Below are 26,148 nucleotides of genomic sequence, written 5' to 3' on the forward strand. Positions count from 1 at the left end.
TTCAAGACACATCCAGGTACAGCCGGAGTGGGCAGCTTGTGGCCCTCCAGTTGTTTGGGCCTACAACTCCCATCATCCCTCACCACTGGCTATGCTGGCTAGGGCTGATGGGAGTTGTAGGGCAAAACATCTGGAGGGCCACAAACTGCCTACCTCAAAGGCACATATTCCCCGTATGTGATGGATTTCTGACCCAAACTGACTTGCTTTGCCTTGATTTCTAAAAGCCTATGCTCCAATGACCACTTTCCCCTGTCATTTTCTGACATTAGCAGTAGTAATGCAGTGCAATTCAAGTGGATTTTCTGAAATATGTCACTGTGTGATAGAACCATAGGATAGAGTTACTGTACTGTAAAGCAAGTGGGGGAACCCAGTCCCTTGAATCTACACCATACAAAATGTTAATGTGTTGCTAGGACCAGAACCCATTCTGTTCACCCTCAGCTCTGCCCCTCTTCTCTGTTGCCAAGACGACACCCTTCACAGGCTCTTTGTTTCCCTGCTTTGCATTTGAGAGATGGAAAGGAACTTCTATTCTTTCCCAAACCCAGTGTTTGGAAGTTTTCCTCTCTGCCTCCACCCAGTGTGACTTGGCTACCTGAATTACACTGCATGTTGCCTTAACTGGAGTCTAAGAAGCAGATGAATTAGCTAGGCTATGAAATTCTACATGACCCCAGTTGGTAGCACTGAAGACAAAACACTGCATCAGAGCTCTCTACTTTGATTCAGCATGGGGGAGACATGCCACAAGATTGACACACTTAGGACCAATGTCTGGAGTTGGTACTGAGCTGGATGAGGATGAACAAATGTAAGCTTAATCCAGACCAGACAGAGCTGTTTCTGGTTAGCTGAACAGCTGATCTATGAATATGAATGAGGCCTGTATGGGATGGGTTTGCACTCCCCTGGAAGACTCAGAGTTGTAGTCTGTGGGTACTTCTTAACCCAACCTTGAATCTTGAAGCTCAGGTGAATCTTGATGCTTAGGCCACTACCTAATTTAGGTGGTATACCAACTATGCCTGTCCGAAGAGATGCTGGATCTGGCCACAGGGACCCATGCATTAGTTACACCCAAATTGGACTATTGCGATATGCCCTGAATGGAGCTCCCTCTGTAAAGTATCTGGAAACTTCAGCTGATGCAAAATGTAGCAGCCAGACTGGTAGGTAACCAGAGCTGATTACTGAGATTATGTTACTCCCTAGTTTCCAGTTCATTTCTGGGCACAATTCAAAGTGTGCTTATGACTTAAATGCAGCTGAGGACTAGAATACATGAAGGACTGCCTGCTCCCATGTGAGCCTGACCAATTGTTAAGATGTTATGGCGAGACGCTCACCTGTCTTGCTAATTTCTGAGTTCCTCTTAGCAGGAGAGAGGAAAAGAAAAAGAGAGAGAAAGAGAGAGGGACTTTTCAATGGCCATCCCCAGACAGTAGAATACTCTCCCTAAAAAGGCTCACCTAAATGGTCATTGATGGTTTTTCACTGCTGTGTGAAAACCTTTCTGTTTAAGACATGCCTTCAGCTTGTAAGATTATGAATATTGACTCCTTCTGACATATTGCATTCACTCCTGTTTATATTGCCTTATTAATATTTTATCTGCTCTTTTGTTGTGTCTTAACCCCACACTTTATAATTTATTGGTTTTTAATCTTGAATTTGATAGTTTTTACTAATATTTTTGTATGTATTGTTCTTGTTAGCTGCCTCAGGCATGATTAATTGAAAAACTGGATGAGAATGAGGATTTTTGCCAGGCAAAATTCAGCTATGGCAATCATACAAGCACAGGCCAGGAACCCAGAACACCACAAAATAGCGGTGGACTGAGATCAAGTCTTTGCCTCCCTAGGCTATTCTCCTAATAGCAGAGATGAAATTGACTCGTGGCCTGCTTTGGTTGAGTTGCTAGTAAGAAGGTTCTGAAAGGCACAGCAGTTGAGAAATAGACCATCTGCTTGTCAATTTAGCCAAAGGCAACTATTCAGTAATCCAGTGGCTGGGAAGGAGGACGTTTCCAACTGGCCATGTTTATTCAAGCCTGAACCTACCCAATTAAATGGGGCCAGTTGTAACTGGAATGATCAGTTCTAGAATACTGCTGTGATAAGCATCATATACATACTCCAAATAAAATCCAATGAAACAGCAAGACAGAGTCTTAGTTTATCTTAGCCTACACTGAGCATAATTCCACTGTGGGAAGCTGACATAATGAGGCTTTTCAATTGGCTTGTTTGAGGGGAAAACAATTCTCAAATAACCCACAGCCTGTTGTTGGGCTATCTGAGGGTAGTTTCCACCCTCAAACAAGCCATGCTGCCTAGGTCTGGAAGACAAGACAAGCCTCACCCAGGTAGATAATTAAGCAAACGGCACCTGGCATGTGCCATGGCTTAAACAAGTGGTTGTGCGAACTGGGCCAGTAAATGTTTAAGACAATGACCAGGTTCGGACGGTCACAGGGGGAAAAGAAGCCCCCGCGGCTTCTTTTCCCCACCCAACACTTGCTGCTCACATGAACACCATTTCCCTAATTATCTATGATGCGGCGTGGGTTATCATGTTGTCCGAACCCAGCAAAGTACACAGCAGGGGTGGCTTCTAAACCACCCCACAACCCATGGCTTGTTGTAGGGGTTATGGGGTGGTTTAGAAGCCACCCCTCCCTGCACCTTGCCAGATTCAGATGACACGTTGCAGGTAATTAGGGAAATGGTGGTCGTGCAAACAGCATGCGTGGGGCAGAGAAAAGAAGCCATGGTGGCTTCTTTTCCCCCTGACTATCTGAACCTGGCCAATGCCCAAGAACACCGAGAGAGTTAACCGAAAGTGGGTTCTCTCTTGGCTTAATACTCTTTTTTCGACTTTCTGAAGATGTTCCCACAGGATTTGGATAATATTTGTACATTCTTTTATTTAATTCTCAGTGTCCAGGTTTATAAGATAAGAATTAGAACAGGTGACAGATTTCAAAGCTCTCTAACCCCAATGACTGAAGCTTAGTCCTGCTTGTATATCTAATATCCCTCTCTCCACCCCCACTCCCCAATTTTCAATTCCAGTTTCTCAAGGATTTTTTTAAAGTTGCAAAAACACATGTAGTTTCTATATGCTTTGGGTGGGAAGAAATTTCATACAAATATGATCAAATTAGTCTGTGAGCCTGGCAGAGGTGTGGATTTAGCTCGGCTCCAAAGACCTAGGGCTCCCACTGATGTGGTAGCAGTCTCTCTAGACTGTCACTCTGAACCATACAAAGACTAGTTTTTCTTTCCCTCTCTGCACTATTCAGTCTATGCAACCTCTATCGTATGCATTTTTGATGTCACCTTCCAGTTTTAATTGGAACTCAATGAAATATTAAAGGACAGCTTGCTCCTAAACTGTCTGGAAGTTTTCACCACACAAAGTTTTACATACTCCTCAAATACGGCTGTTGAGTAGTTTGTACCACATATCCTAAATTAGACACAATCTAAATGACAATTTAGTTGTAAATAGCAGCCACTACGTTTTGTTTTCTCACTTCTTGATCTTGTGTAGAATAAGTAAATGGTCTGAGAAGCCAAAATGCTGGCATATGAAGACCGTGTAGAAATGCCATAATGATTTTATGCTGCTGCCAAATAGTGTTCTTTACACAAAACAAGAATAAAAAGAGCCCTTTTGTGTCTTTGCTATTACTAATCAAAAAAATCAAAGATGCAGCACGCACACACCACGCATAGGCTTACACATATGAATATAAATGCTGGAAGCTGGATGAGCAGCTCAACCAGATGCAGTCCAAACAGAACACTGAAGAAACATCCATCCCACTCCATTCTGGATGGGCTCAGGACTATTCAGGGGTATAGAAACAAAGCATGACCATCAAGTAGGTCAGCAACATCTCAGCCCCTAGAAGTGGTCCGAGATGTTTTAGCGGAAAGGGTTATGGGACAACTGGAACAAGGGAAAATTAATCCCTTGTATGGTGGGAAATGCACATTTCTTTAGAAATCCCCAGCCTAGGATCCCTGCTGTGGTAAATGACAGCACAGAACTGGAGCAGGTCAGTTTACTGCTTAATCCAGCATTGAACTTCTTGGGCTGACCAGGGATGAGAGCGAACATTCTTTGTAGTGAATAATTCTCTCTGTTGCCTATTCAAAGAAGACAAGCTGGAAGCCTGCAAGGACTCACATGGGCATGTGTGTGTGTGTGTGTGAGAGAGAGATCCTCCCTTCTCTCCTGAAGCAATCAATGGCGGTGGAGAAGTGGTGGTCGGGGAAACCATCTACCCTGAGTGCTATAGTGGCAAGGGGAAAGAGGTTTCAGAGCTGACTGCGTAGCAAGCAGCTCAACCAGTCTCTAATTTGAGAGGTATAGCGCAGGGACAGTTCCTCATTTCCCATTTTATCTTTGAATAGAGGCAGGAAATTGGGCCCTCAGAGCCAACTTCTTTCACCCTCTTGCTTTTGTCACTGTCAGGGCCTTAACTATTTCAAACCTTCCGTTCAAGCAGGAGAGCTTTGTATGGGCACTGTCGTTATACGGAAAGTGTTGCATGTATGTGTGTGTGTGTGCATGTGTGTGTGCACATGCAAATACACATGTATCTTTTAACAAAATCTTTTTTTCCCCTGCATACATAGCGAGTCCCTCAAGTATGAAGAACCCCCTCCCTTGTCTATGAATGGCCCTGCTTCACTGCCTACTGGTTGGCACAGGGCAACCAAGTTTGCTATTAGAGGGACTGAGACATCCAAACCATTAGATGCTTTTTTCTGTACAAATTTGATTTACATTTCAGAACTACTTCAGTTCAAGGGCTTGGGGCAAACAGCAACACTCAAACTAATGATACAATAAAAATATTACATACAATGTCCACTAAAATCAAAAGAAACTAGAATTTTTTAAAAACCCAGCCTGTACCTGTTAAACCACAGGCCCCATCCAGTATTTTCAGCTTTTTTAGAGGAATTTTAGCAGGGATTTTGTCATGACGGCATGGGGAAAATTGTCCTAGATGCAATTACCTCAGCTACTTGGCTCTTATAGATACAGCAGCTGTTCCTCTCCCTGCCAAGAGGGCTTTCTCAGCTAATCTTTAAGACTGACTCCTTCCTTTCTACTTCAGTCTCCGTTTTACAGAAGAATGAAGACTACATCAACCAAAATAATGTTCCTACACGGGAAACTTCTGTACAAGGAAGTTGCTGCTATATAGCCTATGCCTATACTATGCATATGTGACAGAATACGTGTGCATGTAGGGTGTGTGCGCGCGTATGTGTAAAACTTCAGTTGACCACCAGGCGATATATGAGTGCTTTGACTACTCAATGTTTATAATTTCTCAGTGCTTAACAAGGCAGGATCCTGCTGCAGAAATATTAATAATTGCAACAGATGTGCTAATAACATACAGAGCAGGGGTAGGAAGAAGGTGGATTGAGATCTACTGGTAGATCACGCGATGATTTACAGTAGATTAGCAACTGTTTCTTACTTCAAGCTGTTTAACAACAGCAACAAACCCCCCCCCCCCCAATTAAGCTATTAACATATCTCAAATATAGCATCTTAGCTATACATCTGTATAGCCCAGTGTATGGCTCATGGGGTTCAGAATGTAAGTGAGCCTGGCCACATCTGACACCGAGAACAACTACAATATTTGAACAAAGAAAAATGCTTACTTCATCTGTTTTACAATTGTGCTCTTCCCAGACTCTCCTGCACCTGTAGAAAAGAAAGAAACACCATAAGATATGGGCTTTAACACTAATTTTCATGATCTATAATGTAGACATTAAAAATATGAACAGAGCTGCAAAGGGCATTGATGAAATGATGCAGCTCCCACAGTTGCAATAACCACACATTTTCCATGTGTGGTTTCCATATAGCATTAGAAATCTCAGAGTTTGGACTACCTGCTTAATAGTTTTGTTTGATTGATTATTTCTGTACTGTCTTTCTGAGGTCATTCAAGGCAGTTTACAAAAAATCAAAACAGAAAACACATCTTCATGTAAAAACATAGTAAAACATTAAAAACAACATTAAACATCTTAACAATTTAAAAAGCCAAGTTAAGGAAATATGTCTTGGCCCCCTTCCAGAGCGCAGTCACAACTCCAAAGGGAGCATGTTCCGGAGTTTGGGAGCAACGCAGGAGAAAGTGCTTTCTCGTGAACGACAACTGGGCCTCTGTAAGTGAGGGGGTTTTCAAAGGGGCCTCTCCTGCTGATCTTAGTAACCAAGAAGGTTCAGATTGAGATAGCTGGCCCCTCAGATAGCCAGGCCCTATAGTGTTTTAAAGATTAAAACCAACACCAAGAAAACAATTAGCAACCAGTGCAGACCTTTCAATATTGAAGTGATAGTATCACCAAAAGTCCACTGAAACAGGAAAGGCCTTGGACTATGTTCAAGTGCACAAGGAATCACAGTTGAGGTTCTGCTGGTTCCTCCACACTCCCCTCCTCTATTTACCTGCTCTCCTACAATAAATTCAGATTTAAGTTTTAGCATTGCCTGACCACTGCCAGCCCTGACATACTCCTAAACTCACACTGAAAATCTGTTTTTAATTAGGGGTTTTAGAGTGAGTTTAGGACAGTTGTGTGGGTTCATTTTAAGTAGGGTTCTCACCATGGTTGCAAAACCCAAGTAAAAGGTGGTAGAAGGAGTTTACACAAGAGAGAAGGGCATGTGCAATACCTATAGTGGGATCCCACTTCCTTAATCCTGGTTCCAGTATTATGTCCAAGCTAGAACTCTTATAGGGTTTTCAAAAAGGCATTCCATTTCAGGCTTTAGGAAAGGAGATCCACTGCATGAGACAACCACCAAGAATGCTTAAGGTGGCTTTCCTGGATGTGTTGCACAGATAGTAAATTCTACAGTCACATTTCTGCAATATGAAATGCACTACAAGTGGCAAACTTGAGAGGTCAGCAGAGGCTAAATTTAATTGAAGGGAAATCCATCTTCCCATAGATCTGCTGACTATATCTAGCTTTAGTCTTTAACCAACTTTGCTTATAGTCAGTCACCATGACCAGAATTGAATAATGATCCACACTAAAGGATATAAGACAGATGAAAAAGACAAAGCCATGCATAATGTTGCACATCAGATCTTGTCATTTTCCCTTCCAGTGACCACATATACTAAATAGAGAGAGGGTGAAACCCTCCGAGACACTGACAGAAAAGTCTCCGAGGAGATGATAAACATTTCTCTTCCTGCCAAGATCAAGCAGAACACTCAAAAGCAGTTTTGCAGATGCCTGCCAAGGCCCATCACCATGGTAACAATATCTCATGATCAACATTGCAGAGGCCTGAGGTTGAGCAGTCAGATGGCTACATGTGCTACACAGAGTTGCCTCGCCTTTGGTGCAGGCAGCCAGAGCCTGTGGCAGTAAATAACAATTTTGCCTGGACTACCTCGAGCCTCCTATTAAACATGGTCCTGTGCACTGCTAGAGATGGAGGCAGTGTTACAGTTTTCTCCATCTCTAGAAAAATGGAACGGGACAGCAGTGAAGATTAGCTTTCAGCAGCCTCAGGTAGGTTTCATGCCAGCTGGTCTGAAGCCATGTTCCTCGAGGCCCAGAAGATTTAATGCACAAGAAAAAGTAGCAGGATAAATTACAGTTCTAGAGTAAATACAGGTGGCCAATGAAACATTAAATACAGGCTTGTAAATAGCCACTTGCCTAGTTTCCAGTCACAAGAAAGAATCACCTTCAAGTAGTCATGTAGTGAAGTCCTTTAGGCTGACTGGAGGTCGGCTGTGTGTTTTTTCTTTATCTTTTCACGTCATCAATGCACCAAAAATGACTAACGTTTGTGAGGTATGTGTGGGAAGACTAGCTACGAACATTTTTGTAAGTTAGGGATTTTGAGGACTTCTTTGTAGAAAACAGAAAATAGTCCCCATAATGAATTTATCACATTTTTCTCTCTGACGATGCCAAAAAGAAAAAAGAAAAAGATTTTGCTGGTCAGAGTCTAAAAATCTATGCCAACGTCTCCATCTGCTGCTAGTTCAAATTCTCTTCTCCCACAGCCTCTTTAGCAGCTACATTTTGTTCAGCATCAAAGCAGAGTTTGCCTCCGTAGTTTATGTCTGCAAGACGTTGCATTATGGCATATCTGTACACCTCCCAAACTTGTAATTTTCCAGAATGTCTTCTTTTACAATGCTGATGTTACTGATGCAGATAAAATTCTCAGAAATGGAAACTTCACATGTCTGTACAAGTCTGCAAAAAGCATGTAGCAGCTCTGGGTATTGTCTCGACCAAAAGTAAAGATTTCAAAAAGTACTTCTTAGCAATTTCATTTCTCCCGTAAGAGAGAGAAAGGTCACAAATCTGCACACAGTACAGAAGTTACATCTCTTCTGGCACAAGGTTTTTGGCAAGCAGTATTCAAACTCTGTTAGTTGTACAATCCAGCCTGAACATTTGCATTCTCTCTTTCTCCCTCTCAAAAAAGGAAAAGGCCTAGCCCTTACAGAAGAGGAGAAAAGAATGAGTTCTTAACTTCAATGCGTCTACAAAGGATCAGAGGTCAAAAGATAAGTCCATTTTTAGAATAAGTTCTCACAACTTTGAAGATATTTTAGGAACTGATGTAAACAAACCACAGATAAAGCATTGAGCTTTGCTCTCCCTAAGGTCAAATGAGAACTCTAATTGGGTAGTAAAAGAACAATTCTTTGAATGCTGCATGATCAACTGTAAGGACTCTTTCATTCTGCTTTCTCACATGATCAGGGCAAAGTTTAGCAAATGGCTAAACTCTTTTCACCTTATTAAAATAGCATTCCTTGTATTTGATTTGACTATCTTAGTCCCTCAGAGAGGTTTAGATTAAGATTGGGACAAAGCCTGCAACAGCAGCTAATGTGTGACGTTTATTCACAACATGCCAGTTAAAGTGTTTCTGAACCTCTACTGTACTCTTCGTAGAAGGCAGAAATACAGTTTTAAATGTGGTTATATATTTTTTTTAATTGATTGATGGTAGATTTACAAGTGTATTTCAACCTCCGTCCATCCCTCCCTGTCCCCCATGTGTGTGTATGAATAATATTTTAAATTGCATTTTTAGACATCCATCAGCCATTTTCTCCAACAGCTTTGGGAATTTTTTTCTCCTTCACATTTTAACCTCTCTTCTCTTCTTTGGTCGCTATAAGGTACAGTACATTTCCCCTCCCTTTCATGGATCACTGCCTTGTTGTGGCGAAGGAGCTTGCGTAACTCAGTGAAGCCATAAGCTATGCCACGCAGGGTCACCCAAGACAGACAGGTCATGGTGGAGAGTTCTGACAAAATGTGGTCCACTGGAGAAGGAAATGGCAACCCACTCCAGTATTCTTGCCAAGAAAACCCCATGGAATGTATCACAAGGCTAAAAGAGATGACGCCGGAAGATGAGGTTCCAATATACTACTGGGGAAGAGCAGAGGTGGTGAAAAGAAAGTCCGATGCTGTAAAGAACAATATTGTTTAGGAACCTGGAATGTAAGATCAGAGATGGTGTCTGGTGGTGAAAAGAAAGTCAGATGCTGTAAAGAACAATATTGTTTAGGAACCTGGAATGTCAGATCAATGAATCAAGGTAAGCTGGAGGTGGTCAAACATGAGATGGCAAGATTGAACATCGACATCTTGGGAATCAGCGAACTAAAATGGACAAGCATGGGCAAGTTTAATTCAGGTGACCATTATATCTACTACTGCGGGCAAGAATCCCTTAGAAGAAATGGAGTAGCACTCATAGTCAACAAAGGGTGGGAAAAGCAGTACTGGGGTACAACCTCAAAAACGATAGAATGATCTCAGTACGAATCCAAGGCAAACCATTCAACATCACAGTAATTCAAGTCTATGCCCCAGCCACTGAGGCCGAAGAAGCTGAGGTTGATCGGTTCTATGAAGACCTACAACACCTCCTAGAGCTAACACCAAAAAAAGATGTCATCTTCATTATAGGGGACTGGAATGCTAAAGTAGGAAGTCAAGAAATCACCGGGATAACAGGCAGGCATGGCCTTGGTGTACAAAATGAAGCAGGACAAAGGCTAATAGAGTTTTGCCAAGAGAACATGCTGATCATAGCAAACACTCTTTTCCAACAGCACAAGAGGCGACTCTACACATGGACATCACCAGATGGTCAATATCGAAATCAGATTGATTATGTCCTTTGCAGCCAAAGATGGAGAAGCTCCATACAGTCAGTAAAAACAAGACCTGGAGCTGTGGCTCAGATCATGAGCTTCTTGTTGCAAAATTTCGGCTTAAATTGAAGAACGTCGGGAAAACCACTAAACCATTCAGGTATGACCTCAATCATATCCCTTATGAATATACAGTGGAGGTGAGGAACAGATTTAAGGGATTAGACCTGATAGACAGAGTGCTTGAGGAACTATGGACGCAGGTCCGTAACACTGTTCAGGAGGCAGCAACTCAATCCATCCCAAAGAAAAAGAAATGCAAGAAAGCAAAGTGGCTGTCTGATGAGGCTTTACAAGGAGCTGAGGAAAGAAGGGAAGCGAAAAGCAATGGAGAAAGGGGAAGATATATCCAACTGAATGCAGAGTTCCAGAGAATAGCAAGGAGAGACAAGAAGGCCTTCTTAAATGAGCAATGCAAAGAAATCGAGGACAACAACAGAATGGGAAAGACTAGAGATCTCTTCAAGAAAATCGGAGATCTCAAGGGAACATTTTGTGCAACAACGGGCATGATAAAGGACAAAGAAGGCAGGAACCTAACAGAAGCAGATGAGATTAAGAAAAGGTGGAAAGAATACACAGAAGAACTATACAGGAAAGATCTTAATGTCCCTGATAGCCATGATAGTGCGGTCACTGAACTTGAGCCGGACATCCTCGAGAGTGAAGTCAAGTGGGCCTTAGGAAGCATTACTAACAACAAAGCTAGTGGAGATGACAGTATTCCAGCTCAGCTATTTTAAGATCCTAAAAGATGATGCTGTTAAAGTGCTGCACTCAATATGCCAAAACATTAGGAACACTCAACAATGGCCACAAGACTGGAAAAGGTCAGTTTACATTCCAATTCCAAAGAAGGGCAATGCCAAAGAGTGTTCAAACTACCGTACAATTGCGCTCATTTCACATGCCAGCAAGGTGATGCTCAAAATCCTACAAGCTAGGCTTCAGCAGCATGTGAACCGAGAACTACCGGAAGTACAAGCTGGGTTCCAAAGAGGCAGAGGAACTAGAGATCAAATCGCCAACATTCGCTGGATCATGGAAAAAGCAAGAGAATTCCAGAAAAATATCTATTTCTGCTTCATTGACTATGCTAAAGCCTTTGATTGTGTGGATCACAACAAACTGTGGCAAATTCTGAAAGAGATGGGAGTACCAGACCACCTTACCTGTCTCCTGAGAAACCTGTACAAGGGTCAAGAAGCAACAGTAAGAACCGGACATGGAACAACCGATTGGTTCAAAATTGGGAAAGGAGTACGACAAGGCTGCATATTGTCGCCCTGCTTATTTAACTTAGATGCAGTGTACATCATGAGAAACGTCGGGTTGGATAAATCACAGGTCGGAATTAAGATTGCCGGGAGAATTATCAACAGCCTCAGATATGCAGACGATACCACCCTAATGGCAGAAAGCGAAGAGGATCTCAAGAGCCTCTTGTTGAGGGTGAAAGTGGAGAGTGCAAAAGCTGGTTTGAAACTCAACATTAACAAAACTAAAATCATGGCATCTGGCCCCATCACTTCCTGGCATATAGAAGGGGAAGAAATGGAAGCAGTGACAGATTTTATTTTCTTGGGCTCCAAGATCACCGCAGACGGTGACTGTAGCCATGAAATTAAAAGACGCCTGCTCCTTGGGAGGAAAGCTATGGCAAACCTAGACAGCATAGTAAGAAGTAGAGACATCACCTTGCCGACAAAGGTCTGTCTAATCAAAGCTATGGTTTTCTCAGTAGCAACGTATGGCTGTGAGAGCTGGACTATAAGGAAGACTGAGCGCCGAAGAATCAATGCTTTCGAACTGTGGTGCTGAAGAAGACTCTTAAGAGTCCCCTGGACTGCAAGGAGGTCAAATCAGTCAATCCTAAAGGAAATCAACCCTGACTGCTCATTGGAAGGACAAATACTGACGCTGAAGCTCAAATATTTTGGCCACCTAATGAGAAGAGAAAACTCTCTGGAAAAGACCCTGATGCTGGGAAAGATTGAAGGCAAAAGGAGAAGGGGATGGCAGAGGATGAGATGGCTAGATAGCATCACCGATGCAATGCCTTGAGCACACTCCGGGAGAGAGCGGAGGACAGGAAGGCCTGGCGTGCTATGGTCCATGGGGTCACGAAGAGTCGGACACGACTGAACGACTGAGCAACAACATTTCCCCTAACCAACTTCTCTTTCCCATGACTGTGAGCAGCTGCAACAAAGCAACTTCATTACCACCACCATTTTCCTTCTAGTCTTCAGTAAAATGCACAAGATTGAGAGAAAGAAAAGTTCACCCTCTCCCTGCTTCAAAAGGGCACAAATGCTTACATGTACTGGTGTCCCAGTAACTAAAGAAACAAAACTCTGCCTGCCTGCCTGCCTGCCTGCCTCCCCCTCCCTCCCTCCCCCTCCCTCTCTCTCTCTCTCACTCTCACTTTCTCTCTCTCTCACACACACACACACACATATATCACAGTGAAGTTGACAAGTTTTGTCCAGCTTGTGTGTTCTACCTGAGACCAGAAAAGGGCACTGATGAAATTGGCAAGGCTTTTTCAGTTGCAGCAGAGACCAAGGAAAGAGGCAGAAAGTAGTGGTAGAGTAACCAGGCAATGCAACACAACACAGAAAGGGGTTACACACTCCCAGACTGTCACCAACCATGCCATGATGGAGTTGCAGCAGATCCTAGTTCCAGGAGAGTAAGGCCCACCCAGGATAGACAAGTGGAGGAGCAGCGTCTGCATAAATTGAAAGGTCTGTGGTGACATTTAAATGGGGAATTGACATAAAATTGAACAGGGACATCATGCACCAACTGAAATAGGGAAAGATTCCTGAGCAATCACTAAAACACTTGAAAATACATGTGTGATTCTGGCCTGTATCTTGATGGTGCTGCCCCAGAGAAAGCTGGCCAACCTTTCCCCTACATACATTCAAGTGAGCCCTATCCCTTTAAATCCAGAAACAAGCTAGTGAGGATCCTAATAAGCCCTTTCCCTTTTCAGGATGCATATCAAGATGATTATCAAGACAGCCAGTGTGGTGTAGTGATCAGAGCATTGGATTGAGACTCTGGAGATCTGGGTTCTAGTCCCCACTTGGTCATGAAGCTCACTGGGCAACTTTAGGCTAGTCATGCACTCTCAGCCTAACCTACCTCAAAGGTTGTTGTGAGGCTAAAATCAAGAGTGAGAGGAGGACTATGTACGCTGCCTTAAAGTCTTGGAGGAAAGGCAGAATAGAAATGTAACAGATAAATAAATATTTCTCAAGATAAGGGCTCTTTTGGCTCTTTCCCTCATGTTGTCTTGCATGGACAGAAGGCAAAGTGCCAACCCACCAACACATCTCCCTCCTAAATAAGTGAAGTATTAGAGGCTATTAATGCTAGCAGTATGTTGTTTGTTGGTTATAGGCAACAGGAATAAGATTAATGGGACAACTAGAAACAAATCCTTCAGAAACCTTGGAATCTTAAGCAGAACCATGGGCCATAATCCGTTTATCTCCAGGCTGAACATTTTGTCTTTCTTTGGTCCTTTTTACCCTTGAAGTAGGGCTCCCGAAGCTCACACAACTGGGGTGGAATATCAGTGTAGTGCAGTAGAGTTTCGAACTAGGACTGGCAGGCCCATGTTCAAATCCCACTCAGCCACAAAGCTCACTGGGTGTCCTTGGGCCAGTCACTACCCCTCAGCCTAAGCTACCTCACAGGTCTGCTGTGAGGATCAATTGGGGTGGGGTGAACCATGTACACCACCTTGAGACCCTGGGAGGAAGGCAGAAATATAAATGTAATATATAAACAAATAGAGGTGGTGGTGATGACCTTTGAAAGGAGAGGGGGAAATGTTGTGTACTGACTTTGCCCCACAGTGATGATGAAGAGGCAGGCTCTTCATCACTCTATGGGGCAAAGCCAGTACACAATGCCTTGTTCTCTCCTCTTCCCTCATCCCACAGATTGCTACTGACAACAGAAAGGTACATCGACAAGTATAGAAAACTGGCTCCATCCAGCAGCATGTGACAGGGAAGACTACCTGACAGAAGGTGGGCTAATTACCCCCTGCTCTATCCTAGGTAGCTTATGCTTGGACAGTGTGCAGTGCCATCTTTTCTGGCACAAGGACATGGACATATATTGTGCACAGATCACGAAAACTCAGTGTGGGGGGGACCTCATGCCTCAGATAAGCCACGTTATTAGCAGAAGAAGCCTCTTACAGTGCATCCTATTAACACATTCCCTAACAAGTTCAGAACTGAAAGCTGATGTTCTGAAGCTTCACAAGAGCTCTCTCAATCCTGGCCTCTCGCTCATGGAAGTGATCCAGCTGGTCTAGTTGCAATTAATTACTTCTGAACATGATGGTGGCATTATTACGCAAGCAGCCTGGTGACAAATGTCAGGCTCAATGGGTACAGCCTTTCCACTACTTTATAGTACCCTTTTGCCACACGCAGTAGAGCAAAATCCATGAAGACTGATCTGGAAGTGAACCAGAATTTCCAGTTGGCAATAGTGTAACATGTCTGGCTTTCCCTCTGAAGCACTCTGCTTTCATTTCAAGAGCAAGTCACACTGCTTGTCCTCAGTCACTTACAATTGCCAGCCAAACCCCAAATAAATCACAAATCGGATTGTTAAAGACAATTTGTCCCAGCACCCACTAGTACATGCAGTGGTAAGGGCCAGTGCACAACTACACTATGCACATTGTCTCCTGGGGGTTAACATTCAGCCGTGAAAATAGGCTTAGAGCTGAAAGCTCTGCACATGAAATCTCAAACTTAACAGAAAGCATTCAGGCAACTTTAGCAGCCACAGCCTGGTCATAAAGCACAGAGACACAAGGGGAAGTGGGATGTTTAGGCATCCAATTAACCCTTCATTCACTGAAATCCAAACAGGGACTGAACAATTATTGTATTGGGAGAAAGTGTACATTAAATAGAGTACATTAAAACATTCCATGATCTAATGCTGTTTTCCCTACATTTTCAAGATTGATGAGATGGAATGTGTGGGCAGGGAGGCATGCCTAGAGGTCATGGAAGATTGGAAACTTTCCTTTGAACATCTATTCAAAGATATTTCCTTTGAATATCTGCCTTTTGCAGATATGAACAGATGCAGGTAATCATGAGACCAATTTTTTTTTGGTTCACTTTAATGGAAAGCTATAGCACCTGTTTGCATGTAATGGCAGCAAAATGAGGGTTAATTAACAAACCACAATTAACCCATAGTGTCTGGGACTGCATGACATGAAACAACCTCTGATTAAGCTAACTGGAGGTTGCATATTCAAAGGCAAGACCAGGTTTAAGGTTTTAGTACTAGCATACAAAGCCCTAAACAACTTGGGACCAGGATACCTGAGAGACCGCCTTCTCCCTTACCAACCTGCCTGGTCCTTGAGGTCGTCGGAAGGCTTGCTCCTGGCAGCTCCACACAGACTTACAGCCTGACTGGAGTCCACCAGGAGAAAAGCCTTCAGCGTGGCAGCCCCCTTTCTTTGGAATTCTTTGCTCCTGGAAGTCAGGCAGGCACCAACACTGCATTGTTTCTGGAAACTCCTGAAAACAGTACTGGTCCAGGAGGCATTCCTTAATTGACCAGTTATGTTTTTTATTGGTATTGTATTTTTTAACAAATATAATTTTAATGTGGTGTTTTAATCTTTTTATTCTTTTACTGTTTTATCTGTTGTGTTCACCACTCCGAAATCTGTTCTAGATATGGAGTGGTATATAAATATTGTAAGTAAATAAATAAATAAAACACAGCCATGGCAAAGCATGGGTTAATTAATTAATCCATGATTTGCCACCGTTACATGCAAACCAGCTCAGAGTATCAGGAATCAGCACTGTGTCCCAGATAGCTATAAGCAATAGATTCAATATAAAGACTCCTGTTTTAAAAATATTCTATCATTCACGTGGAGCTGATTCAATTGTTAAAACTAAATTATTCCTGAATTTACAATCCCTGGATTTATATCTGTGATACAGACTAGCTATGTTATATTTGATATGAGTATTAAGCATATGGCCATGGCTTACAATGTACTCAAAACCGTCAAAGCCACTTGACTGCTCAGAACCTGTTCCTGGTAGGAAAAGGGGGATCATCACAGCTCATTTCCTGTTAACACCCATCAACAACAGCTTGGTGACTTAGGGTTCTCTTCTGAAGCTGTATTACCAGATGAACCCCTGTGGGAAAAGTATGCATTATCAAGCCAGTTCCTTCCTGGACCACCTTGAATGTTGTGAGGCTCATCCCTTACATTTGAAATATACCTGGCATGAGCCATTATAACACCAAGGGACTCTAATGGTTCTAGAGACAAAGATGTGAGGTGAAGCCATCCACCCCACTCACCCATGTGAGGGCTTTTCTAAAAAGGAGCTCAGATGCTCTTGTTCTTACCTGAGGTGCTTCCAGACAAGACTTTTATCGCACCATCGCTCTGCCTCAGTCACAAAATTTTAAAGGGGGGCCAGACAATGTCATCTTCCACCTGTAACCCTCCTGTGTTCTCCCACCACTTCTTCCATCTTTTTTCTTACTGCATAAAATCCATTATGGAAGGAAAGATGGAATAGCTACACAATGCCTCCTGGTTGTAGGGTTATGAGCCCTCTGTTTGAAAGACCCCTTTGTCTTCCTGGCCACCCAGGCTGTGAGAAGAATCTGAGCATGCTGTTCAGAGGCTGGCAGGCTCTGCAACAACCAGCTTTCTAAAGATCTGAAGAAAAAAGGACCCTTTAAACTCCAGGAGATTAGGAAATAAGGATATGAGTTACTTCTCTTTGGGGCAGCAAAGGCTGTGGTAATAGCTATCCCCAATTTGTGCTCATTTTGCCTAGATCTGCCCAGTGGTGTAGGTGATCTAGCTGCACAGAAAAGGGAAGATTCTGACATGCCTAGGAAACAGTCTAATACCAAATACAAGAAACTACCCTCCATAGCATGCCTTTGCCTGGCCACATAGGGCCTTCTCGTTCTTTCACCCATATAGCAAATAGGTGTGTGTCAAAATACTTATGCAAATGGGTGAATAAAAGAGATTTCCAAGAATTTCTCTGCAGTCATTTTGCTCCTGGCCAGAAGAAAAGAACAGAGTTCTCAAGCAGCAACATTAAAACAAAGGCATTACATTTAATAAATGAAGAACTGAGTTGTACAATCAGAGAGAACTCGCTGCTCTTTTCACTACACAGCATCTATGGATAGAACTGGTGCCTGTCACAATACGCAGTAATGAAGCAGAGGAGATGTTGCAGACACTATCCAGGGCATTGTGTCAGCTCCGAAGATCAGGCCAGCTGGCTTGCTAGTGGGACCAGTGCTGAACTACAGCTGCTCCAGCCCTTTCAAGGACAGCAATTGTCTGTAATTATAGTTAGATGCTCCAATGGCAATCCCTCCCTGAGGCCAAGGGTCACCAGATGCTCCCACAGACATCCTGCTGTCAAATTGACTGAGATGTGAGTGAGATGTGGTAGGTGGGGGTGGGGAAAGCTAATTACAGCTTTAATTTCTCATACTGTTACCTAGATTTTATTTTTCCTGCTATGCCCAGCCAGTTTGAATCAGATAATGAAGCACTGTTAATCTACCTGCTAGCATCCAACAAGCATAGCATGGGAAGCATCTGTCATGTTAAACTGCCATTCAGTTGGACAGGGAGGCCAGCAGGTAGGTATCCAAAACCTTCTCCTAGCGTTCTTAAGAGGTGTCAGGTCATTTCAGGAAGTAAAACCTCCGGCACAAGGTTTGGTTCCCAGAATCAGAGCTATAAGGATAACCAGCTCATAACTTTAGTCTTATTCAACAATTCAAGGTCTGACATACCAAATAGCAAAGCATCCTCCAATGAGCGACTAGCAAAATCCAACCATTTTAGAAAGAGTTGCCTTTTGCTCCCTGCACATGAATTATTCTTGGGGCTATGATCAACAAAGGGCACATTTTTCAATGCAGCAGAAGCAAAGCAGACTTTTCTGATGTGGTCAAAAATGATCTAGTGATTCCCACCAAGCACATCACTCCCTAGCCTCAACCTAACTACAACACAGTTTCTGGGAGGGAGAGAGAACAACTCAAACAAAGCCATGTTACAATTTCAAAAGAAGGTGCTCTGCTTTGTTAGTTTATAGGTTTCATTTGTGACCATGAACTACAATATTCAGACTTGTAATATAGGGCCCAGCCAGAAGGATGTACAAGACAACTCCATATTAGGATGAAGTAACTTTAGGAAACATATTCCCATTCACATTCAAGGTTAGCAATTTAAGGTGAATATATACAGGTTTGGCTTTACTAAGGTGCCAGGCATCAGGAATATCGACACTTATGATACATGGGGGCAGGGTAGAGCAACACTCACCCACCCCGTAAACTATGGTCTACCACCCACACCCAAAGTATCTTAAAGTAACAAAGAGTCCCACTTGGGTCCAAGGTGATAACCTTCACTTCAACTCCCCTTCTGTGGCCCTAAATAATTATGGGAGGTACAGTCCAACACATCTGGAAAATGCCTGAAATAAACTGTTGAACAAGTTTCTACTATATGTACTGAAACCATGGAGCACAAGAACAAGAGGCCTGTTGGGTCCGACTCTGGGGCCCATCTAATCCACCATCCTGTTTCCAAACGTGCCTGGAGGTCTACAAACAAGGCTATAAGGCAACAGACTTCCTTTACTTTTTCTCTCCCCGCAACTGATATTCAGAGGCAGACTGCCTCTGAACCTGGAGTTTCCATTTAGATATCATGGCTAATAATCACTGACAGACCCCATGAGTTTGTCTACTCCCCTTTAAAAGCCAGTGGCCACTTGTGGCAATGGCAATGAATTCCATCAATGAATTATGCACCATGTGAAAAAAATACTATCTTTTGTCTGCTTAATCTATTGTCAATTTCACTGGATGATCCAGAGTTCTAGTATCCTGAGAGGGGGAGAAAAAAAAACTACCAATTTTCTGCATGCCTTTCTTAATTCCCTCCGCTTAGCCCAACACCTTACCTTTTCCTCATATGGAAGCTCCTGTACCCTGTCGTTCCTTTGGTTGTCCTTTACTGCAATTTTTCCACATCTACACTTTTTTAAAGTGGGGCAACCAGAACTCTACATATTCCAAACATAGCTGCACCATCTGTTTGCATAAACTTTATATAGAGACTGGAAATAAAATGGTAGTATTGTAATTACTTTACAGTATAACATCATTACAATACTAGCTATTTTATTTCCAGTCACTTTGTTCACCCTCACTAGCATGATATTTGCCTTTACCATCACTGCCTCACACTGGCTGGATGCTTTTCATTGAACTATCCACAACCCCAATATCTCTTTCTTGAATAGTTACAGTCAGTTTAGATCACAGTATGTGAAGGTGGGATATTTTTTTTAAGTGCCTTACAGCACAATCCTATGGATATAGTCGGCTGCCTCCAAACTTGGAGGCAGCCGACTATCCAATGCAGGGTGGGCGGAGAGGATCTTCTCCTCCACTCTCTGGCCGCCTTGCATTTGTGGCTAGATTTTGGCTGTCTAATTGGAGTGCCTCAGAATGCGGTGGGGGGGGGGAGGATGGACAGAGCATAGGAAGCTTTGTAACTGTGGTTCAGTGGTCCCCTCCCCTCCCCCAGGAATAACCCCTTTTCATCCGGTCCACACTGCTCTTCCAAGCATGAAGCCAGTGATGAACTGCACCTCCTACAAGGCAGCGGGGAAAGGGGTGGGGAGTCAGATTTCTGGGAACTGAAAAATCCTATGGCCGTCTAGATGCTGTCTAGCGGCCATAGGATTGCGCCCTTAGTGTGTATCCCTTTAGACCTGTAATGGGGAGTCTTTTTCCTGTCGAGGTCTGCATTACCTTGGACAAAACCTGTCAGGGTCCACATGGAGGCAAAGTTGGGTGGAGTTACGTCTGTATACAAGGGAAAGAAGGCATTTACAACTAGGCATTCTCCTTCCCTGGCTCATGTAAGATTCCCTCCATCAGCTTTGCAGTTGCAGGGCTGAGTAGGACAGAGTAAACAATATCAGGAACATGGAGTGGGGCCGATGAGAAAGCATGGCCTAGGGAGCATCCAGAGGTCTGAACTGAGGAGCCTGGTGGTCCGCATTTGGCCCATGGGCTGGAGGTGCCTCACACTTGCTTTAGACTAACTCATACCAGATCTCATTTGCAATTTTACTGCCTGTTTACCCAGTTTAAAGAGGCCTTTTTTGTGCTCTTTGCAGTCCCACTTGAGTTTTCACTATCCTGAATAACTTGGTGTCATCTGCAAACTTGGCTGCCTTGCTCCTAATCCCTGGCTCCAGATAATTTATGAATTAGTTAAAAACCACTGGTCACAGTACATTTATTCTTACCCTTTGCTTCCTGTTCTTTTCCAGTTACCAATCCCTAAGCAAACCTGTTCCCTTATCCTATGACTGTTTTTGATGTAGGATTTTTTTCAAAAGCTTCTTGGAAGTCCAAACATCTACCGATCACCATCTATCTACATGCTTGTTGATACTCAAAAAATGCCTATTGCTGGCTTACATTACCAGCCCATCTAGATTCTATGTAATGTTCACAACAAGCACACCAGAGTCGCCATTTCCTTCTTTCTCCATTGAATGCCCTCCTATCCACACAACACTCATTCTACGTAACAGCAGAGAAGTGGTCAGCTTTGAAATCTACATATTCCCATATTCTACAGTCTATCTTATGTTGCATTATGTATACTCTCACCACCCCATACATAAATACATGTATCTTCATGCTTCAGAAACAATGTGAATGACTATCCCTCAGCTATGATGAAAATCAAGCTAACATGAACGCAAGGCTACTATGAAGTGGATTTGTCTATACAGTACCTTTTAAAGGAAAACATAATGCAAATAAGATCCTCCTAATCTATTTCCAGGAAAAAAGATCAAAGCTGTTACATTTGGACTCATCCATCTGTCAGCTTTAGTTACTTATTATTAAATTTTACAGATTAAGTCTGTGAGGCTTTATAACTGCAAGTGTGGAAATGACATTGGTTTTGCTGACATTCTTGCAGGTTCATGCCAGCAAACCTTAACAGGTATGCTATATCAGTTCCTTTCTGCCCTAGATTATGTATGCAGCCTTCAGATGAAGGTATGTTGTCACTTGGCTGGCAGTTCTTTCAATAGAGGCATAACCAAGTCTGAAACTTACTTAAACATGGATGTTTTCAAGCAACAGCATTCCACAAATGATAATCTGCTTCTGACCAAGCATAGCCCAAACAAGCAACATTGCAGCCTGATCAGCCAAGTCTGCCTGATCTGTTTCCAGGCGTTAGGAGGCACTTTGCTCACTCACGGGTGGCCAAGCAAGAAGATAACCAACAAGAAAGAACATGAAGACTCAGCCAACACAAATGAGCACTGAACTTGCTATTTATCTCTTCATAGCCAGGGAATAACAGACACCTGCAGAAGAGAGATTGCCCACAAGACAGTAGGTTTTGTACAAAGGAGAACATCCCCCACAATATAAACTAGCTGAGCTCAAGTCAAAGTGACCCACAACCTCAGCTTCTTCTGAAGGAAACAGGTTTCCTATGTCCCATCATAATGGCAACCATTTCATTCTGGACCTCAATGGTCTGACCTTTTGAACAAGTTTTTTCCACTTGGAAACTAAAGCCAGAAACAAGAATAGTGTTACTGAGGGTAAGATAGTTGCAATATACGAGACCGGCAGGAAAACTAACTGTATCAGACTCACTTTGTTTTGGAACTCACAGGACACAAATAGTTTATAATGCTGGAGTTCATTAAAATATTTACTGTACCACCAAAAGATGCCTCTCCCAAAATAGAGCAGGAGAACACATAGGTATAACTATGGATGGGCGGATTCCCTACCTGTTCCTCCGCTTGGGAATCTGCCCGCAGGGGGAGGCGATCTGTCCCTCCCCCCAGAATCCTCACTGGCTGGCTCTGCTCCATGGCAATTCCGTGGAGCCGCCGGTCAGCTCCAGAGTGCCAGCAATACAGCCGCTATTGCTGTATCGCTGGCTGGGCTGACTGACTCTGGACGCAAATGGTGTAGCAGATGCCACTTGCGGCCGGAAAGCAATTAGATTAAGCTAAATGCAGAAAGAAAGATTGCCCAGCCTCCGGAGTCTGTGCAGCCGTAAATGCAGCCGTAAATGGCTGGCATCTGCTATGCCATTTGCAGCCGGAGTCAGTCAGCCCAGCCAACGATATGGCAATAGTGGCCATACTGCTGGTGCTCCAGAGCTGGCCGGTGGGGAGGATCGGGTCAGGGAGGATTCCTCAGGGAGGCGGATGTAAATGATCCGTCCCTCCACAGACACCGGAGGCTGGATTCTTTTGAGAGATCTTGCCTTCGGGCAATGAATGATTCTTTCGATCATCAATGAAGATGAGATGTTCCTAGCAAAAGCTCTTCGCCTTTTCATCAGCTTAAAAGGGAAGGTGTGACTGAAAGACACCCCCTCCGGATCCCTTGACAGACAAGGGCCTTTAGTCTTTCAGCAAGGCCCCTGTCTAAACAGGGTGGCACTGCTCAGCCCTCCAGCATTGACGCTTCAACCTTGGTGACCCTTCTGCAAACCCCACCCCACCTCTGTCAGGTTCTCACAGACAGCTTCCAGGCTCCCTGCCTGCCAAGGGCAGACCAGCAGGTGGACAGGGAATCAGGTGACTCCCCCTGGCTCTACCCTGAGAACACTGACTGAGAGAAGCTCACACAGATCCTGACTTCCCAGAGGCTGAATAGGCCCAAACCCTTCCGGGCTACTTCTAATCAAATCCTGGCTATAACCTACAAGGCCCACTGCAGTGCTGAAGCTGGGCCCTAACAGAGGGCAACAAACCATGAGTTAAATAAACTATGGGTTAATGTTATGTGTGACCAGGCCACTGTGTCCACATTCTAGGTGTCCATTCTTCCTATAGTCAGCCTTTTTTCCAGCTTGTCCAACTAGAAGAAGGTGACTGTGGCTAGAAAGAAGATGGAGGTGACAGAGAATCTACAATTGGGATTGGAACGTGGCATCTATGTCAGATTCTAATATCTGGGCTCTCCCCAGATGTGCACCAAATCTTACGGTACAATGATTTTTAAAAGTATTTTGTTTGAAATTGTTAAGTGTGTTTTAACTTCACCAAGGCAGCACAATGAATATAGCCTTTTATATATTTGTGAGATACATTTTGTAGTAATCATATACTATTTGTGATTTCTAATGTTGCTTCAGTAGCCAGTCACCTCTTACAACCTGGATAAGAAAAAGACAAAATAAATGAGTTGTAAAAACCCAGCACTATCTGGACTATCTAGGTGGTTTGCCTCAGGAAGGTACTAGTGAATCAAGGGAATGGGACAGGGAAAGAAAGGATGTTGGAAGACATTCTCAAGAAATAGCAATCTTTCTGTTTGGGTCAGTTGCTCTTGTGCATATTTCCCCAAAATGTTTCTGCATCTGGGCTATACCTAGGGATGGCGAGGAATTCCTCCACGGACCCCAGTGAGGCTGGATTTGAAAGAATTTCAAGAATTTATCCCTTGATTGCCTGAGGGGTCATTCCAGGAATCATTCCCATTCCTTGTCTGGGGTTTGGAACCCCATGTAAGGATTGCCTCAATTAGGTACGCCAGGAACTCCAGGTCCCTTCCCTTGTGTTCAGAACTGTGGAGGTGGCAATGGGGAAACCACGCTGATGAGGATCTCAGTCACAGTAGCAGTGTTTAGCTTTGGACTGTTCTGGAATTACATAGAGCCTATAGCTACTGACTATCAGCTATATGATTTCTGAAGAGCATAACCATTAAACCTTTGCTGTGGGATTTCCTACAATAAAGAAATCTCACTGATTTGAGTGTCCAGTGTCAGGTTGACTGAGCATGCATGCTAGGGGGATTGGGAAGCCTGACACCCTCCATGTTAGGCATAATTAGGAAGGGAATTGAGAATAAAACTGCCAATACCATACTGCCTTGATACAAATCTATGGTGTGACCACACTTAGAATACTGTGTACAGTTCTGGTCACCACACCTAAAAAAGGATACTGTAGAGCTGGAAAAGTGCAGAAAAGGGCAACTAAAATTATCAAGGGGCTGGAGCATCTCCCCTATGAGCGAAGGTTACAACAGCTGGGATTGTTTAGCTTGAAAAAAAGGAAGGGTAAGGGGAGACATGACAGAGGTGTACAAAATCATGGATGGTGTGGAGAAAGTGAACAGGGAGACATTTTTCTCCCTCTCTCAAAATACTAGAACCCGGGGTCAACCCATGAAGCTGATTGGTAGGAAATTCAGGACAGATAAAAGGAGGTACTTCATCACACAGCGCATAGTTAAACTATGGAATTTGCTACTGAAAGACATAGTGCTGGCCACCAATTTGGATGGCTTGAAAAGGAGGTTAGACAAATTCATGGAGGAGAAGGCTGTCAATGGCTACTAGTCTTGATGGCTATACACTGCTTCACATATCAGAGGCAGTATGCCTATGTGCACCAGTTGCTGGAGAAGATGGGTGGGAGGGTGCTGATGCACTCGTGTCCTGCTTGTGGGTTCCAAGTTAACAGCTGGTTGGCCAGTATGTGAACAGAATACTGACTAGATGGACCTTTGGCCTGATCCAACATGGCTCTTCTTATGTCCTTATGCCCTACTCAGGGCTTCTCTGGCAGATGATCAAACAATCCATGGTTTGTTTTCTCAATCCCTGGTTTGTTTCCCACCTCCTTCACCTATTCCCTCCCTGTATCCCAAATGCCTCTGCAGTTCTGTAGTACTGGCATATAGGGCAGCTGGGTTTTTGACCACTCCTGCCTACCACCTCTGCAGCCTAGTGAAACAACCCATGGTTCTGGGTTCACACTTAACGACCACCCATGGTTTAATCAACTCGGAGTTCACAACCCAACAACAAATAATAGGTTCTCTTTGTGGGTGGTTCTTGGTTAACAAACCATGGTTTATTAGTGCAGCTGCATTCACACATCACAACAACCCAGAATTCAACAACAAATACCATGGATTAGCATTATATGCAAACCAGGCCAGTGGCTAGTAAAGGCAGTTGCTTATAGTCCCCAATCAGAATTCTGCTACAAGAGCATCAGTGACCCATATGGGTCCATTTTCAGTGACAGCCCTAGAGCTTTGTATGGACCACAGTCAGTCCTCTATACCACTACACAAAACTCTTACACAAATGTACACATGTATATATGTCACAGATTCTCTCAGTAGGTTAGAGAATCTTTAAAACTTAAGTACAACTTGCATTTAGTAATACATCTTACGTTTATTTTATGTTCAGTTTTATAACACAGCTTATTTCACACATAGGCCCACACAAAACAAATACATGACCTAAGGACCACAGACCTACAGACTAAAGCACCTTACACAGACAGGAGTTAACATAGTTTCATTAAAGGAGCTTTCTGCTCAAAGTAAACTATAGCCCAATCCCATGCATGTTTACTCAGAAGTAAATCCTCTGAGTTTAATGGGAATTACTCCCAAGGAGTGCATAGGATTTCAGCCTTAAAAACATGGGGGAGTTTAAAAAGTGCAGATGATATATTTGAAGGGGTCTTTGAAAATGCAAATATAAACAAAGACAACATGTCCTACTTCTCTCTTCAGTTACACATCAAATCCTGTTTTTTAAACTCTCCCTAGATAACCATTACAGATTTCTCCCTGTTGCAACAAAGTTATCAGATAGAGGACAGCTAATAAAAGAAAAAAGAAAGGTCTTACAACAAAGCCCAAAATATTAAGAAGGAATTACTTTCTGCCAAAATATTAAG

At 43.3% G+C, this 26,148-nt stretch overlaps 1 protein-coding gene across 1 annotated transcript in view; it reads right to left on the reverse strand.

Moving 5' to 3' along the window:
• Nucleotides 1-26,148, reverse strand: part of GNAI2 (G protein subunit alpha i2) — a 204,701-nt gene that overhangs the window by 78,088 nt on the left and 100,465 nt on the right. The window contains exon 2 of the mRNA XM_084839595.1: nt 5,709-5,751. Within this exon, the coding sequence (XP_084695721.1) occupies nt 5,709-5,751 (43 nt within the window). The remainder of the gene's footprint in view (nt 1-5,708; nt 5,752-26,148) is intronic.

This window comes from Heloderma suspectum, chromosome 2 (genome assembly GCF_057233095.1).
Source record: "Heloderma suspectum isolate Gila_16-S chromosome 2, 16-S_ref, whole genome shotgun sequence".
Classification (NCBI taxonomy): Eukaryota; Metazoa; Chordata; class Lepidosauria; order Squamata; family Helodermatidae; genus Heloderma; species Heloderma suspectum.